The sequence below is a fragment of the Lupinus angustifolius genome, chromosome LG11 (genome assembly GCF_001865875.1).
Source record: "Lupinus angustifolius cultivar Tanjil chromosome LG11, LupAngTanjil_v1.0, whole genome shotgun sequence".
Taxonomy (NCBI): domain Eukaryota; kingdom Viridiplantae; phylum Streptophyta; class Magnoliopsida; order Fabales; family Fabaceae; genus Lupinus; species Lupinus angustifolius.
This window is the reverse complement of record NC_032019.1, coordinates 2856028-2873819: the sequence shown is the minus strand read 5'-3', so window position 1 is coordinate 2873819 and position 17792 is coordinate 2856028. Positions and strand designations below refer to the sequence as shown.

Here is a 17792-nt window from a genome sequence, read left to right as displayed (position 1 = left end):
ATATATATTGATATTTATATCATTTTTATGTGTAATGATATTATATTTCTACCCTTAAAATACAAAGGAAAAAATCACTTGCTTCTCCATTACTTGAGAGGAGTCTCACTCCTTTGCATTGGGTTTGTTAGGTGACGTGGGAAATTATTACCACAATAGTCTTATCTTTATTGTTTCTAAAACAACTTGGTACCTAAAATTTCAACAATGATAGATTTTCTTTTATTAAAAATGGTGATAAAAAACAGGCCAATATTAATTTCTTAAACTTCAACTTGATTGGAGGTAAGTGGTTATGGATTCAACCACGATAATAGTGGGAATGAAAACAAGTCATTTAATCGGTTTAGTTCACAGTTCCACATTGTTCAGAAATTCAATGAATAATTATAAATTAAGTAGAAAACAATATGATTCTCCTTTTATCTTGTAGACTGGTATAATCAAAAGGTAACAATACAAATTTTTATAACATTTCAGTGAAGAGAAATGGGATAATAAGATACTCTCATAAAAAATTATCCAGTGAACCGAAGTATATCAAACCATTTATAATTGATTCAGTTTGATTCAATTCCAACCATTGAAATCTACATGAAGGAGAGGTTATATGGGAAGATGGATGGGTTCATGGTCATGAGCTGTGGTTGTGGATTTGAAATGTGGCTCACTGAAATCCATGTGGATTGCACACCACTTCAAGTGCGGAAAGTTCATGTCCATGGACCTTATTTGTAGGCTCAAAAGGGGGGAATCACCGGGAGTTGTCTCAAATGGATAGGAGAAAAAACAATTTTGTCAACACAACTAATAAAATTTTAATAGTATATTAAAAATTTAATCCAAAATAATAGAATCAGAAAATATAAATATACCTATCTTCCAAATGACGTGTTAGATATGCCTTAGAACAAATTTTTCTTATTGGTTAAAGGTTTAAACCAATGTTTTTTAACCTATATAATTTAATTTTGAATTAATATGCTTATGCTAATAATCATATAATGTAATTTTATTTTTATTACGAATTAGGTTACAGGTTAGAATTTCTTTTTTGTGTAAAATGACTTCCGTGCAAATCTTTTGGAAAATGGAAGTCATTTTAGTGAAGCTCGGTTAACTATGTTCCCTCTTGGAAAATGGTTCTGTCGCATTAGCTGCTTTTGCTGAAGCCTTTGTCTTTATCACACTTGAATAGTCTTTTTGCTTAGCTGAAGATACATGCCATGGCTCAAAAAATTTGTGGAACTTCTAATGTTCTTCACATACCAAGTATTGTTTGTGGAGAAGAAGTAATTGGACAACAAAAAGCATTCAATCCCATGCAACTACCATTGCAGTTAACAAGTACAAGACAAAAAGCAATGACCTTTTTGTTCACAGTTAAGACTATTGACCCCTACTACACCAGCAAACAGCATAAACTAATTCCAACATTGTTAAAATGTTAGAATTAATGTAAGTGACAGAATATTTTCATCCCATTATTGCATAAACCTAAAACTTTTGATCAGTACCTCTTCATTAAAATCCAAGTTATTAGTAAACACATATCAGAAGCTGCTACAATCTTCATCATAACCACAGCTTTTGCACTGAACAGAAGAAACAAACTCAATCAAACCCATCTCTCTTTTCCATCTGAACACTCTTGATCATTCTCCATCTGAAAATCCATGTTCATGTTTTGATTCCCATATTCAAAGAAAAGTGGTGAACTAGCATCAACATTGGACAAGTGAGAGAGGTAGAGATCAGAAGCAAGGTATCCACTTTCAGTCATGTAGTAGTTAGGGTTTAGGTGGATTATCTATGCAAGATCCCCTTATTTGTTCTCTGTGGTGAGTTGGAAGAAACTACTAGTCACTTGTTTTTTTCTTGTTCAATATCCTATCTTGTATTGGAAAAGCTTTATTCTTGCTTTGGTCTTACATCTATCATTCATAATGGTATAATGTCTCTCTTTGCATCTCATGAAAATATGATATGGTTGGAGAAGAAGAAAAAACAGTTATGGGTGACTTTTTGGTTTGTCACAATTGGGACTATTTGGCACATTAGTAACAAAGTTATCTTGGAGAACTTGAGGTTCCAAATAGAGGAGATGGTGGAGCTTACTTTTCTACATTCCTGGAACCTTATTATTGTCCGATTTCCTTATTTCTCTTACTCTTATGTTGATTGGATGAGACATCCATCAACTAGTCTTTCTCTTTGTTAATTTCAGAGATTAAGTGGATATGAGTACCACTTGTTCTCCTAATATGTTATCTCTTAATTAATAAAGTTTTCATTGCTGATAAAAGTGATTGTTGATTCTGATTCTCAGCGAAAACTTGTTGCATGAAGAGTAACTCATTAGAAACTGATAGATCAAAGGGTTTAGAAACAAGGTTTAAATTATTTGCTTCAGATTTCTTTGAGCACCCGGCTTAGATTCTACACATGTTCCTTGAGACACTTGTTATCATATAGATTGTTTGTACTTCTAAGGTGTGCTTGCTATCAAGTTTTAGTGCTTAATATAAGTTTCATCTCTTTCCTCACCTCAAAATGATTGGAAGCCATCTTTTATCTCACTGTGCAAACAGGATCAGTGTATATTCTTTGATGTATTTCTAACAATTGGTGTTTCTTTTCGTCCAAAATATCAAAGTCGTGTTTGGTAAACATGTCGATGCAGACGAAACAAAACATATAGGCTTTTACATCATATAAGTAGAACAAAACTAGACAACAGACTGAACTGAAAAGTGGAATATTTTGGTTCAACTTAAAAGAGTGGAACAAAAAAGCTTCTGTTCTGTTTCATGTTGTTTGGTCTGTGCATCAAACATACCTCAGTTTCAAATTCAATGAACTGGCATGGCATCTGCACTCGCCTTTGATTACAAAATAAATAAATAAATAGATTACTTGACCTGATGAAAACCAACTTGTTATATGTTCAATCAATTTTATAAAATGCGTTCGTCAATAGAAATACTTTGAAAAATGATTTGTAGGCTTTGAAGTTAAACAATGGACACTCTGAAAGCTGAACTAAAACATATATAATGATTACATGAAATCCTTAGCTAATAGCTCTTTCACATTTACATTTTTGTTTCTTCTATGGACTTGCTGGAATTTAATTTGTATAAAAGCGTTAGTCAAATATTTATAAGCCATAAATAATCTTGCCTCTACATTACATGCATTGATGAGAGTGGGTTTTAATCTTCAGCAGATTTGGTAAGTAAATTGCCTTATTTTATTCTGAGGATCCTTGACAAGTATCAAACATGAATGATTTCATTTTTGACAATTTAGCAACAGATGAAAGTGCTAAAATTTGTCTGAATCCCACTCTTAAAGTCTATGTTTGGTAGAGCTTCTTTTCTTATTTTTGGATTAAAAGTTTCTTTTATAATCATGATTAGTTTCTCCAGCTCTACCAAACACATGCTAAGAGTGAGTAAATGCTCAAAGCAGAAGAAGTAGCAAGTTACCAACTACCATGGATAAAATTTCATGCAAGGTTGGAAGTTTGGAACTTTTCCCCGTTTTGTAAGATACTGAATCTTGTGTAGTTTATCATAATTTTGGACTTGGTTCAATTCCATCTAACTTTTGTATGCATTTCCATAAATGAACTCAAGTTCAATAAGTCAACTTCTGAAATCACCAACAAAGAGAATAGACCATATTCACCTTAAAGCTAATTGCATGGTTTAACAAGGTTCATTAACAATGAACTTCCAAGACTTACATAGATTAGAAGCTAAATAAAATGCATGCATTTGAATAATATATAATGCATGCATTTGAATAATATATCATAGAAACTTGCTTCAATTCTTAGCAAAGAGACCTCCAAAACCACCACCTTTCTTCTTTTGAGGCACTGCCACAGAGTTCTTTCTGCCACTTGTGGTGCCTCTTCCATTCTTCTCCTCAACCTTTTTGAGAATAGGATCAGTCTCTAGCATTTGATCTTCCTTTAGTAAACCACCAACAATCCAATCTAGCAACCCTTTCTCTTTTTTGACACTACCAGCTGAACCCTTTGTTGCTGTTGCTACAAACACTCTTCCAGTTGATGGAGCAAATGACATAATGGTCATGGAAGCCATTGAATATAGAAGAAAGTAGAGAGTGCAAAAGGGTACAAGATTTGGGTTGGAGTTGAATAATGATATTTGATGATTTATGTATTGTGGTGGCTCTTGTATCTGAGTGAGACTCCTCTCCATTAATGGAGAGGCAAGTAGTATATAAAAGTGAACAAAAAATAATATATATTGATATTTATATCATTTTTATGTGTAATGATATTATATTTCTACCCTTAAAATACAAAGGAAAAAATCACTTGCTTCTCCATTACTTGAGAGGAGTCTCACTCCTTTGCATTGGGTTTGTTAGGTGACGTGGGAAATTATTACCACAATAGTCTTATCTTTATTGTTTCTAAAACAACTTGGTACCTAAAATTTCAACAATGATAGATTTTCTTTTATTAAAAATGGTGATAAAAAACAGGCCAATATTAATTTCTTAAACTTCAACTTGATTGGAGGTAAGTGGTTATGGATTCAACCACGATAATAGTGGGAATGAAAACAAGTCATTTAATCGGTTTAGTTCACAGTTCCACATTGTTCAGAAATTCAATGAATAATTATAAATTAAGTAGAAAACAATATGATTCTCCTTTTATCTTGTAGACTGGTATAATCAAAAGGTAACAATACAAATTTTTATAACATTTCAGTGAAGAGAAATGGGATAATAAGATACTCTCATAAAAAATTATCCAGTGAACCGAAGTATATCAAACCATTTATAATTGATTCAGTTTGATTCAATTCCAACCATTGAAATCTACATGAAGGAGAGGTTATATGGGAAGATGGATGGGTTCATGGTCATGAGCTGTGGTTGTGGATTTGAAATGTGGCTCACTGAAATCCATGTGGATTGCACACCACTTCAAGTGCGGAAAGTTCATGTCCATGGACCTTATTTGTAGGCTCAAAAGGGGGGAATCACCGGGAGTTGTCTCAAATGGATAGGAGAAAAAACAATTTTGTCAACACAACTAATAAAATTTTAATAGTATATTAAAAATTTAATCCAAAATAATAGAATCAGAAAATATAAATATACCTATCTTCCAAATGACGTGTTAGATATGCCTTAGAACAAATTTTTCTTATTGGTTAAAGGTTTAAACCAATGTTTTTTAACCTATATAATTTAATTTTGAATTAATATGCTTATGCTAATAATCATATAATGTAATTTTATTTTTATTACGAATTAGGTTACAGGTTAGAATTTCTTTTTTGTGTAAAATGACTTCCGTGCAAATCTTTTGGAAAATGGAAGTCATTTTAGTGAAGCTCGGTTAACTATGTTCCCTCTTGGAAAATGGTTCTGTCGCATTAGCTGCTTTTGCTGAAGCCTTTGTCTTTATCACACTTGAATAGTCTTTTTGCTTAGCTGAAGATACATGCCATGGCTCAAAAAATTTGTGGAACTTCTAATGTTCTTCACATACCAAGTATTGTTTGTGGAGAAGAAGTAATTGGACAACAAAAAGCATTCAATCCCATGCAACTACCATTGCAGTTAACAAGTACAAGACAAAAAGCAATGACCTTTTTGTTCACAGTTAAGACTATTGACCCCTACTACACCAGCAAACAGCATAAACTAATTCCAACATTGTTAAAATGTTAGAATTAATGTAAGTGACAGAATATTTTCATCCCATTATTGCATAAACCTAAAACTTTTGATCAGTACCTCTTCATTAAAATCCAAGTTATTAGTAAACACATATCAGAAGCTGCTACAATCTTCATCATAACCACAGCTTTTGCACTGAACAGAAGAAACAAACTCAATCAAACCCATCTCTCTTTTCCATCTGAACACTCTTGATCATTCTCCATCTGAAAATCCATGTTCATGTTTTGATTCCCATATTCAAAGAAAAGTGGTGAACTAGCATCAACATTGGACAAGTGAGAGAGGTAGAGATCAGAAGCAAGGTATCCACTTTCAGTCATGTAGTAGTTAGGGTTTAGGTGGATTATCTATGCAAGATCCCCTTATTTGTTCTCTGTGGTGAGTTGGAAGAAACTACTAGTCACTTGTTTTTTTCTTGTTCAATATCCTATCTTGTATTGGAAAAGCTTTATTCTTGCTTTGGTCTTACATCTATCATTCATAATGGTATAATGTCTCTCTTTGCATCTCATGAAAATATGATATGGTTGGAGAAGAAGAAAAAACAGTTATGGGTGACTTTTTGGTTTGTCACAATTGGGACTATTTGGCACATTAGTAACAAAGTTATCTTGGAGAACTTGAGGTTCCAAATAGAGGAGATGGTGGAGCTTACTTTTCTACATTCCTGGAACCTTATTATTGTCCGATTTCCTTATTTCTCTTACTCTTATGTTGATTGGATGAGACATCCATCAACTAGTCTTTCTCTTTGTTAATTTCAGAGATTAAGTGGATATGAGTACCACTTGTTCTCCTAATATGTTATCTCTTAATTAATAAAGTTTTCATTGCTGATAAAAGTGATTGTTGATTCTGATTCTCAGCGAAAACTTGTTGCATGAAGAGTAACTCATTAGAAACTGATAGATCAAAGGGTTTAGAAACAAGGTTTAAATTATTTGCTTCAGATTTCTTTGAGAATGGTGTTGCTGTGGGAGTGTTAATTAGAGTCTTGGTTTTGATATAGTCTTCAAGTATAAAAGACATTGGTTTTCTTCTCTGTCTCCTTATTGTGGCATTCCAATGGTTCTTTATTGCATTTTCTGTTCTTCCTGGAATGTACTTTGCAATCTCACTCCAACGATTTCCAACCTTGGCGTGGGTTTCTACTAATGTTCTCTCCTCTTCTTCACTCCAACTATCTTTCTGATAAATTCAAGTTGAGTTGCAAAGGAAAATTATAGTTTTTGATGTTACATAATTGAAATTTAAATGACAAACTAAGAACCGTTCAAATTATATTTAAAAAAATAGTTGCATGCATGACAAACATTGCTCAGCTTCTGGAGGATGAAGCTGTAAAATATATGCAGATAAAAGAAGATATTAAGTGACTGTTAAACATTGATTTTTTAAATAGTGGAATTAATATAAAAATCATATCAAATATTCCTCTGGCATATGGGGGATCAAATCAGATTTCCTACTTGGTGAGTTACTCATTTATGATTTTTCAAAACACTATAAATATAATCGATAATACAACAGTCAACAAGACTTAGTTAGGGTTAGCAGTATAGATTAATGATCTACCATAAATATAATTGATGATATATTAAGAAAATAAGTTATTGATGACCAATCATAAATGACTGAGTAATGCATGAAATGATGAGATTAGTGTCCCATACATGGAATAGGATAATTAAGATAATACAACGGTTTTGGTGCACCTTTTGAAAATATTACATATATGGTGTAGTTTTCACCTAATGTTGCCGATTTCCATTATTTTATTTTTTTTATTCTCCTCCCCCCTAAATCGGCAATGGGGGAGGAGTTTTTGAGTATTTTTTTTTAATCTTCCCCTATATCGGCAATGGGGGAGGAGTTTTTGAATTTCTATATATACTTACCGTAGTGGTATGTAAATTATATTTTTACCGAAATTTCTCTTCATTATGTGAAAGAGTCCAGTTTGTTAATCAGTTTCTTTGAGTAAACTTTTATTGTAGAGATTAGTATATTATTCAGTTGCTCGATTTTATTTTATTTTTATAAGTTTATATGTTTTAGTGTTATTAATTTTTTTAATGTAGATGACCATTGTGAGAGATATTGTTAGCAATTTTAGTGATGAAGAGGAGATTGAAATATGCAGTGATGAGGAAGAGGCTCAGTATGGTAGTAGTTCATCTCGTAGTATGACATATACTACTCCCTCGTCATTTTTCTTGAACACAAATTCTCAAGCTGGTCGTGATATTGGACACATAACCGGTTTAACGGATGTTGTTGATAATGATTTGTTTATTGGCTTGCAATTTGAATATAAAGAAGCCACAATAAATGCAATTAGAGAATTTCATATAAAAAATTTGTTTGACTATATTGTTGTAGAGTCTAGACTAGATACATTGCCAAATGTAAACATTTTGGTGCAGGATGTGAGTGGCGAATTTGCGCTTGTTAAACGCGATTATTGGGAGATTAGGAAAATTAGTGGAACACATAGTTGTGTATCTATGTTAGTTTCTCAAGATCATAGTAAATTAAATTCGTCATTCATTGCAGATCTTATTGTTAATTTGGTATCTGCAGATTCGAGTATACTAGTTAAGGCACGGGTGAAGGAAGTTGTTAGTCGTTTTAGTGTGACTATACAATGGAGTTGAAGTGTGCAGAACATTGCAGAGTTGAATGACTATACAATGGAAAGGAAATTATTGAATGACTATACAATAGAAAGAAAATTATTGAATGACTATGAAATGAAAAGAAAATTATTGAATGACTATACATAGTGTGGTACAAAGATTCTATTATTGAATGACTTTACATAATGACTATACACAATGTGGTGCAGAGATTTTTATAGTGTAATTTCGAATTTATCCATATAACCCATTCTGAATGCATTAAAATGTATCATTAAAATTGGAGTGGTGAAATTAATACGGGTTGTTGAATGCATTAAAGTGGTTGTTGAGTGAATTAATTCATTAGTTGTTGACTGAATTAATTTCGAATTGAGTAGTAATTAAATTCTTTGACCGAAATAATTTGTAGTTGTTGAATATTAATTGCATTAATTGAATTTAATTTCGAATTCAGTAGTAATTAAATTCTTTGACTGAATTAATTTTTAGTTGTTGAATATTAATTGCAGAATTTAATTTCGAATTCAGTAGTAATTAATTTATTTGACTGAATCAATTTTTAGTTGTTGAATATTAATTGCAGAATTTAATTTCAAATTCAGTAGTAATTAATTTCTTTGACTGAATTAATTTCGAATTCAGTAACATTAATTTCTTTGACTGAATTCAGTTGAATTAGTTACAAATATTTATTGCGTTAAATACATATTCCACTAGGTCGGTAGAAATATTTACACCAAACTCAGTATCCAAGGTGTCGAGTTCAACAATTAATTAAATGGAAATCAGTAGTGTTATTGCCTAGTGCAATATGTAAATATTCTGGTGTAAATATTTAAATACACTGAGTTTGGTGCAAAATATTTCTACCGACCTAGTGCAATATGTATTTAACGCAATAAATATTTGTAACTAATTCTACTGAATTCAGTCAAAGAAATTAATGTTACTGAATTCGAAATTAACGGTACTGAATTCGAAATTAATTCAGTCAAAGAAATTAATGCTACTGAATTCGAAATTAAATTCTGCAATTAATATTCAACAACTAAGAATTAATTCAGGCAAAGAAATTAATTACTACTAAATTCGAAATTAAATTTTGCAATTAATCTTCAACAACTAAAAATTAATTCAGTCAAAGAAATTAATTACTACTGAATTCGAAATTAAATTCTACAATTAATATTCAACAACTAAAAATTAATTTAGTCAAAGAATTTAATTACTACTGAATTCAAAATTAAATTCAATTAATGTAATTAATATTCAACAACTACAAATTATTTCAGTCAGAAAATTTAATTACTACTGGATGCACACATGATTATTCCAATAAAACCATGAATTAATTAGCATCCAATAAAACTAGATTGACTTAGAAATTAAGCAAGTAACAAACCTTAATATCTGGACGCAGATGATTATTCCATCTCTCTCTACACTGCTTACCAACTCTTCCATCCAAATTCTCAGCTATTTGAGCCCATTTGCTTTCACCATATTTCTTCACAAACTTTATCAGTTTCCTTTTATTATTCAAGATAAATTAAAAACCAACAATATAAAGGTTAGTGCAATGTTATATCAAATAACCCAACTATATCATATCAACAAATACAAATAAAATGAAGCATTTTTTATATTGAACCTGTTTTCTTCATCAGACCACTGTCCTTTGATCAAGGACACAGAATTAGACTCTTTCTGAGTTCTACTTCCCATCACTTTGACACTCTTCATCACTTGCTTTTTGGGGGTTTAGTGCATGTTTGTCCACTTCAAAGCTTCTTCATTTCCTAAGTGCCCATAAACAAAGCTTTCTTCTTGAGTATATGGCCACTGAAACCTATGGTTTGAACCACCAAAACTGGAAAAAGCAGAAAACTCCTCTGCAGAAGAAACACTTGCATTGTTGTTCTTTGCAACAATATTCTGTGCCTGTTGGTTCCATAAGAACCTGTCTATAGCTGTCAAAGGAGGGTATGATATATGCATGGAAGAGGGTTCAGTGGCCTTTATATAAAATTGGAACATCAATAAAACCATGACCTCCTCTTCCTCTTGTCATGATTATTTTCATGAAAGGAGACTGCATAAAAAGGAATAGGTGTTAAGGTTTATTACAAGGTAAAAAAATGGTTTACAAACACTGAAGCTTATGACAAGCCTTGTAACAAGTCACATATCTTAGTAACCATGGATTATGTGCTATATCCAAGGGTCAGGAATAAATAATTTCGTAACGCCTGAACTTCCATTTTGACAAAATGTTCAACATATATAAAATAATATAATGTCTTATTTGTTGTGTCAAGTAAAAGTAAATGACAGTGAAATGAAAATAATAATAATAATAAATATTTAATTTTTTAATTAATATGGAATTTTTTAATGATGGTGAAGTGAAAGTAATATATGAGTAAGATTTTGGACAACAAATCTTTGTTTGTTGGAAGTCGAGTGGGATTAGTGGTGTTATTAAATCCATATTTCATGGATGAATATGAATGAAGCTCTTATTTTATTTATCTTTTATTGAATTACTACTTAATATCATCTTAATGGACCACTAATTAATGTTATTGATATAAATTAATTTGGAGTTAATTTTCAATTCAAGTCGTTCTTATATATTTAACTACAATAAAGTTTTAAGTATTTTAAAAATATGTCACATGCAATATGGCAATGCCCAGGCTAAAACATAACGTATTCTCCCCTTAGGTTCACCAAAACAAAACATAACGTATTGTTTTAAAAATACTTTAAGTGCAATAAAATGTTACTCAGATAGTAGTGGCCTTTAACATTCATGCTTATTTTGTATATATGTTTCTGTATCAAGAGTAAGATCACCGGACAACATAAAACTAATTTCTTTCAAATTGTAAAGTTCATCCTGTTTATTTTTACCAACAAAGTATTTTTATACCCATAATATAGATTGAATCTCATCGTATTTTTAAAAAAAAAGTAGTCATCTAGCAACTATATGTTAGAAGTTGCATGTAGGGAAGTGGTAGACAAGTATAACTACTCCATTTTGGAATCAACTATCACACTTTTTATATCTTATAGTATTCCAATTCAATTAAAAATTAACATAGGAAAATCATAAAAATAAAAAATAATATTTTTATATTATTTAGTATGATTTGATAGAAATATTTGGGACAGAAGATCTTAATTACATGCTTAAACCTTATTATGAAGAAATAATTACTACACAAAGCATTCAAATCTCAACTCTTAGTAGTGTGTGATGGAACTCTCACTAAGCCTCACTTTCAAAAGCATACATGTTCATAATGATGACCAAATAATTAAGAGTTCAATTCCTATGAGTAATAGTTATTAAAAATATGAACAATTATACATCCAAAAAAGATTAATTTATTCATCTCCATCCTGAATAGTAACGAAACTCACCCCTGTAATGATTTTTTGATTACACAGCTTTTCAGGACTTAAACCGCGAGGAATCCAAGGCCCAAATCATTTAAAAGCCCAATACCAAGGCCCAGTAATCACCACATTTCACCATCTTCCTCTTTCATCATCATATCATAATAAGTGTAATAGATTCTGAATTTAGGTTATTTCATTTCCTAATTTTCCCTCCAACTAATAACAGGTGCTACAAAAAGATGTCTGAATCAATTGGTAGAACACTAAGGGATGGAGCTTTAGAAGGAGAACTTGCTCCTACTCTCACTATTAAAGACTCTCTCTCTTCACCTTTTGCATTTCATGTTTTCTCTCATATTCTACTTCAACTCTCATCACGCATTACCACGCAAAATTCTCAGTCACGGTTAGTTTACCTTTCCCAAAACGACACCGCTTCTTTTTTCTTATTTGTAATTTCAATGCTTATTCTCTAATGTTTCTTCTTTTTTCCTTATGTAGTGGTATAGTGATTGTTGCACTTTCTCGAAGTCCATCTTATTATATTGCTTTGTTAAAGATGAAGGGATTCGATGTTGCATCTTCTAACAATTGGTAATTCTTTTCAATTTCAATGATTTTGTACTGCTATCAAGTGCATGAATCCTCTCATGCATAAAAGTACTTATTTTTTGTGTTTGAAGCAAAAGTTATAGGTTAGAGGAGTTTATTGCAAATTTAAGTTCAATATTTCGTACACTTATTTTTCGGATTAATTAATTTATCATATTAATTCACCACATTTGTGCTGGTAAATGAAAATATACAGTCTCATATTTAAAAAATATTATTTTGAAATATTAGTTAATTCATCATATTAACTCATCACAATAGTCCTCTTGGTTGATTCAGATTTTACCCTCACAAGTCGAGAGCACTTAGCCTCTAGGTTGCAGGACAAAACTTCACTTTTGATGTATTCATCTATCACTTGCAAATCGTACCAAATTTGTGTAAATTCATGGACCTTTTGATTTAAGCTTAGAAAACTGATTCTAAGAAGATATTTTATGTAGATGCTGAAAAAAACAGTGTTTATAGCTTCTGCTTTTGCATTTCAAACTTTTTTTGTGAAAAAAGAGCATACACAAACTAGCCTATCTTTCTTTTACCAAACTAGCTTTTACATCCAATTTTATAAGTCTGTAACCTTTCAAATTATATGTTATTTTTTGCAGGATTCACATTTTGGATTGTTATACAGATCCTCTTGGTTGGAAGGAAAAGATAAGCAAACCTTCTAATGTTACTGATCCTTCTCACCAAATTCCACTTGCTACTAGTTCTTATAAAACAGTGAAGGATATTGATAAGTTGTTTTCAGTAATTACCGAACACGGTAGAGGTATTACAGTTAGATTTTTCTGTACTTCAAGCTAGTTTGAAAATTTGTTATATTTTCACCAAACACTTCTTTGTATTGGTTAATGATTTTATGCTTTTATTTTCTTAATCTATTTCCTGTTGGATAATTTTTCCAATTCATATGCTTGCAGGATTGGTTGGAGATAATAAGGCCCGCTTCTCTGTTGCCATAGACTCGGTGTGTTTTCTTGTGGTGATTGTCCAAATGTGTTGGGATGAATATTCCTTTTGGCTCCGTACTTAAGTGATTACCTTTTAAGCATATATGATTGTGAAACTTATGAGAAAGTTTATTTATTTTTTAGACTGAGCTAATGCAAATAACCTTGGAAGAATACTCTTAAGATTCCCCATCTCTTTTTGAGATGGGCAAAAAAATTTCATCTTTGAATAGCATACCAAGTTGAATAATAGACTCTTTCTCAGCATAGGAGAGTATTGCATGTAGGCTGTGGGCTTACGTTCTAAGGTTCATACTGCTTCTATTGTTATTGTTCAGCTAGTAGGATTATAGGAATCTTACAAACTGTCCATGTGAAAATGTGATAGAGACTAGACAGTTCTTTGACACTGTTCTATCTTTTCTGTTCGCTTTGCATGGTAACCCTAACTAACAGTTGATTTACATTCTAAAGTTGGATTTCGTATTATTTAACCTTTTTAATATATTGGGAAATAAATGAGCCACTAAGCACTTATGGAGATCTTATTTTACAATATAAACTCCTTGTGTCGCAAGTTTCTGATTTCCTTTTACATCTAGAATCTGTAATCCTAACTGTTCTTGTTGGATATTTTCAGCTAAGTGAACTGTTGAGACATGCATCTTTGCAGTCAGTTGCAGGCCTTGTAGGCAATCTGCGTAGCCATGGTATTTACTCTCGTACTGTTTTGGATAAAGTTCGCTGCATAGCATTGTCTAGTTTTTTATTATTTAATTCTAATTTTGAAGAGCATCATAACAGTTGGGATAGTTGATTATTTCGGCCACTGATATTTATGGCTAAAGTTGACTTGGTGCATTTACTGTTTCTTTCTTAAATTCATTGTTTTTATGTCATTGCAGAACAAATTTCATGCATATTTGGGTTATTGCATTCTGACCTTCATGAGGAGAGGGCTGCAGCTGTTCTGGAGTACATGTCCTCCATGGTGGCTAGTGTAGACCCGTTTCATCATTCTGTAGATGGTCAGAGAGGATATTTAGGGAACTCTTCATCTGAGCAAAACTTTACGAAGGGAAAATTTAATGTCAGGTCCAAACGTAGAAATGGGCGAGTTAGAGTGACGGTGATTTCCTTCTACCTATTTTTAAGCTTATTTGGAATGACTAGTGTACAAAGTTGGGATACTGATAGATTATCTCTTAACATGCATTCAGTGTGAAGAATTTAAAATTGAGTTTGGAGGAATCAGCTTTTCGAATGTTTCATCAGTAGATGGAATAACAACTGCAGCCCTAGTGCCAAAGGTCAGTTATAGTTCCTGAAGTTTGAAAACTGGTGTTAAGTCATTTCTAATGTCTTTGTCACTAAAAGGAAAACCCTAACAACCTTTTTTGTAACTAGTTTTCTGTATAAATGGGAAATACAAGAGAGATCTTTCTTTTGTTGAATCACCCTCTGCCAGAAGATTTTGGTTGAAAGGAGAACATAGCATTGCATTCACAAAGTTTTTCTTATATTTAATTTTAGTAGCATCTTTAATTTTGAATTTAGATGCTAGAAACATGCCACTTGAGCATATATTTCGAGGAGGAGAAGGGGAAAGGGAAGATTTGAGAGTCATCTTATAAGTATATTTTATAGTTCTCAAGCCTTTCCCTTCTCTCAATTGCCCTCCAAAAACAAACTCGCAAATAGACCCGTAGTCACACATTAAGACCGAACTGAGAGGAAGGAACATAATGCCCTGCCCTCTTTAACAGGTACAATTCAACCTCCAGTTGTCAGAGAAAGAGCGAATTGATAGAGCCAAGGTTGTGCTTCCCTTTGAACACCAAGGTATGAAATAGATTTGTATTTGTTCCATTTGTTCAGTGTTTGGATGATGTATGTGCCTAATATTTCAGCTCTTTATTCTTTTAGGAAATGGTAAACCAATACAAATTTATGATGGCAGAAGATCTCTTGAAGAGAGCAACAGTGAGACAACACAAATTTCCAGTGTTAAAAAGGAGGGCGACATGGGTGAGATTATATATTTTCGTGATTCAGACGATGAGATGCCAGATTCTGATGAGGACCCAGATGATGATTTAGATATATGAGTTAATGTATTAGTTTTTGTAGCACAAGGAGACTTGAAGGATAGATTAGGTTTGTGACTAAACAAAATGAAAAAAAGAAACACTTGTCAATATACCATTTAATTGCTCAGAAGTGAAATGCACAATATGTATCGCATTCCAGCATATTATACAAGCTACAGAAAAAAACTTGGTTTAAACTACCATTTTCTGACCTCACTATGTCAAAGTCTAAACTGTTTTTTTAGCAAATAGATCACTTTATTATATTAATAAAAGTATATATATGTAGGAGATACATCATATTCCCAAATGCTAAAGCCTAAAAGCATTGAGTGGGAGTAAATTTACCCAATAGAAACAAAAACGAAGGAACGCTCTAAGGTTCTATATTGGTTGCTTTGCATTTAGGGTTGGAAATTAGTTGAATTGTCATAGACTTGCTCTAAATATTTTCGAACTTATTTCATGATGTGTCAATTTGTGTCTAGCATGTTATTTATGATTTCGTTTTGGGCTGCCGAGTCTATTATGAAAGGTTACCTTTCAGATGAAGATTTATCGCATGAAAGTCTTCATAGCCGATAAATTTAAAACTTTATTCTATTTTATGTAGATGTAACCAATGTTATGAAACGCGGACCGGACATCAACCCGGAAGAAGTCCTGTATAAGTTCCAACCGGTTTAACCGGTTAGACCATTCGGTCGGACCGGTTGATATCATAATATTATATATATTACATAATTAATTAAAATAAGTGAATAACACATTTACCAATATCATATGTTTGCCTAATGCATAACATATAAATCAATATAAAATGTATCAAACAAGTTAAGTTATATAATTAGAATTGTAAATCAAAACATAACTATTTCATATAGAGATTAAACATTCTAATTCATCCAATTATATTGTCTTCATTAGATCATAAATTGACATTACTAATTAAAGATGTAATTAAAATGTAATTATCTTATTACTTAAAGAAAACACTCTAAATTAAGAACTCCACTTAATTATTCAGAAACAATATATCAAATTATAACAATTTTACATTAAAACTTAAGAGAATAATGTATCTCCTCATATCAAGAGATAACTTATCTCCTCTAGCCAGTAAAAATGTGACATGTGTGCTATTATGTTTATTTTTAAAAATATTTTTATAGAAAATGGTGAAATATGACTCATGTCATGATTTCATTGGCAGGATGAGATAATTTATCTCCTTATACCAGGAGATACTTCATTCCCAAAACTTAAATACTAAAATTATACTAACATTAAAAAACAAGAACTAATATTAAAATTTTACACTTAGCATTAACAAGATTAAAATACTAAATAACACTATGGGTTGTGGCAACACTTTGCAGTTGGCACGTGTATATGTTATAAGATAGTCATGTTTGATAAAGATTTTGGTGAGATAGAAAGAGTTAGTGGGAGTAGGTGGGTCCAATATTTAATTAAAACTAATCCAAATATAACACAGACACAGTGAATGGCAAAGCATATACCCAGAAACAATATAACAAACATTGTCTTAACTAATAACATAAACCATGAAATCGTTTCAACCCACCACAAAGCACAAAAAGTTCAATGGCGACATCGAACAACGAAGGACAACGATGCAAACGGCGAAGGCTACTCGAACGACAAAGACGAAGGATGGTGATGGCTAGATTTTCTAATTTCTCTATTTCTTCTTTCCTAGTTATGTTCGTGACCTTCTCTTAGTTTTACCATTTTGTTTTGCGATTTCAAATTCTGTCTTCTTTAAATAGTTGGACCGGCCGGTCTAACCATCCGGGTTATTCCGAGTTTTCTCGGTCTAACCAGGTTAGACCGGATTAAAGACGGCCAGAACCGGTCTGAGAGGGATTCCGGCTCAGTGGATAACACGAACCGCACACACAACCGGTTGGACCGTCCGGTCCGGTCCTAATAACCATGGATGTAACATTTAAAAAGTATTTATATATATCAGTTTAATATTGGTGTAAAGTTTATAATCATTGTTATTTTTATTTAAGAGTTATTAGTAATTGATAATTAATATATGAATGATATATAATATTCTGTTGATATAAAAAACTTTTACATTACTAATATACAAACATATGATTGGAGAGTAGGAGGAGCAACAATTATGTTAGCTCAGTGCAAAAAATCCGAGAACAACATATTTATTGAGTTTGTCATTTGTGGGTTATGAGTCATTGGATTTAAGGGTAAAAAGTTATTTCTGGGTATACATATGCACATCCTCAGTAACTATTTTCTCGCTATATACATGTAATACTGATGTATAACTACTAAATCTATTAAAATTAATA

The 17792-nt window shown here is 31.8% G+C and overlaps 3 protein-coding genes across 3 annotated transcripts; 1 reads left to right on the top strand and 2 right to left on the bottom strand.

The window, feature by feature from the left end:
- Positions 3649 to 4198, bottom strand: LOC109360246. Its single transcript, XM_019604974.1, has one exon. The coding sequence runs from the start codon at positions 4113 to 4115 to the stop codon at positions 3834 to 3836; it is 282 nt and encodes a 93-aa protein (XP_019460519.1). The 5' UTR covers positions 4116 to 4198; the 3' UTR covers positions 3649 to 3833.
- LOC109359637 (transcription factor MYB98-like) lies at positions 6544 to 10106 on the bottom strand. Its single transcript, XM_019604336.1, has 3 exons — positions 10033 to 10106; positions 9784 to 9910; positions 6544 to 6927 (listed from the first exon to the last, which is right to left on the bottom strand). The coding sequence occupies exons 1-3, from the start codon at positions 10104 to 10106 to the stop codon at positions 6544 to 6546; spliced, it is 585 nt and encodes a 194-aa protein (XP_019459881.1).
- On the top strand, positions 11967 to 15641 carry LOC109360241 (elongator complex protein 5). The gene is made up of 9 exons (XM_019604969.1): positions 11967 to 12198; positions 12294 to 12386; positions 13010 to 13176; positions 13328 to 13374; positions 13998 to 14067; positions 14263 to 14486; positions 14578 to 14667; positions 15124 to 15199; positions 15284 to 15641. The coding sequence occupies exons 1-9, from the start codon at positions 12032 to 12034 to the stop codon at positions 15463 to 15465; spliced, it is 1116 nt and encodes a 371-aa protein (XP_019460514.1). The 5' UTR covers positions 11967 to 12031; the 3' UTR covers positions 15466 to 15641.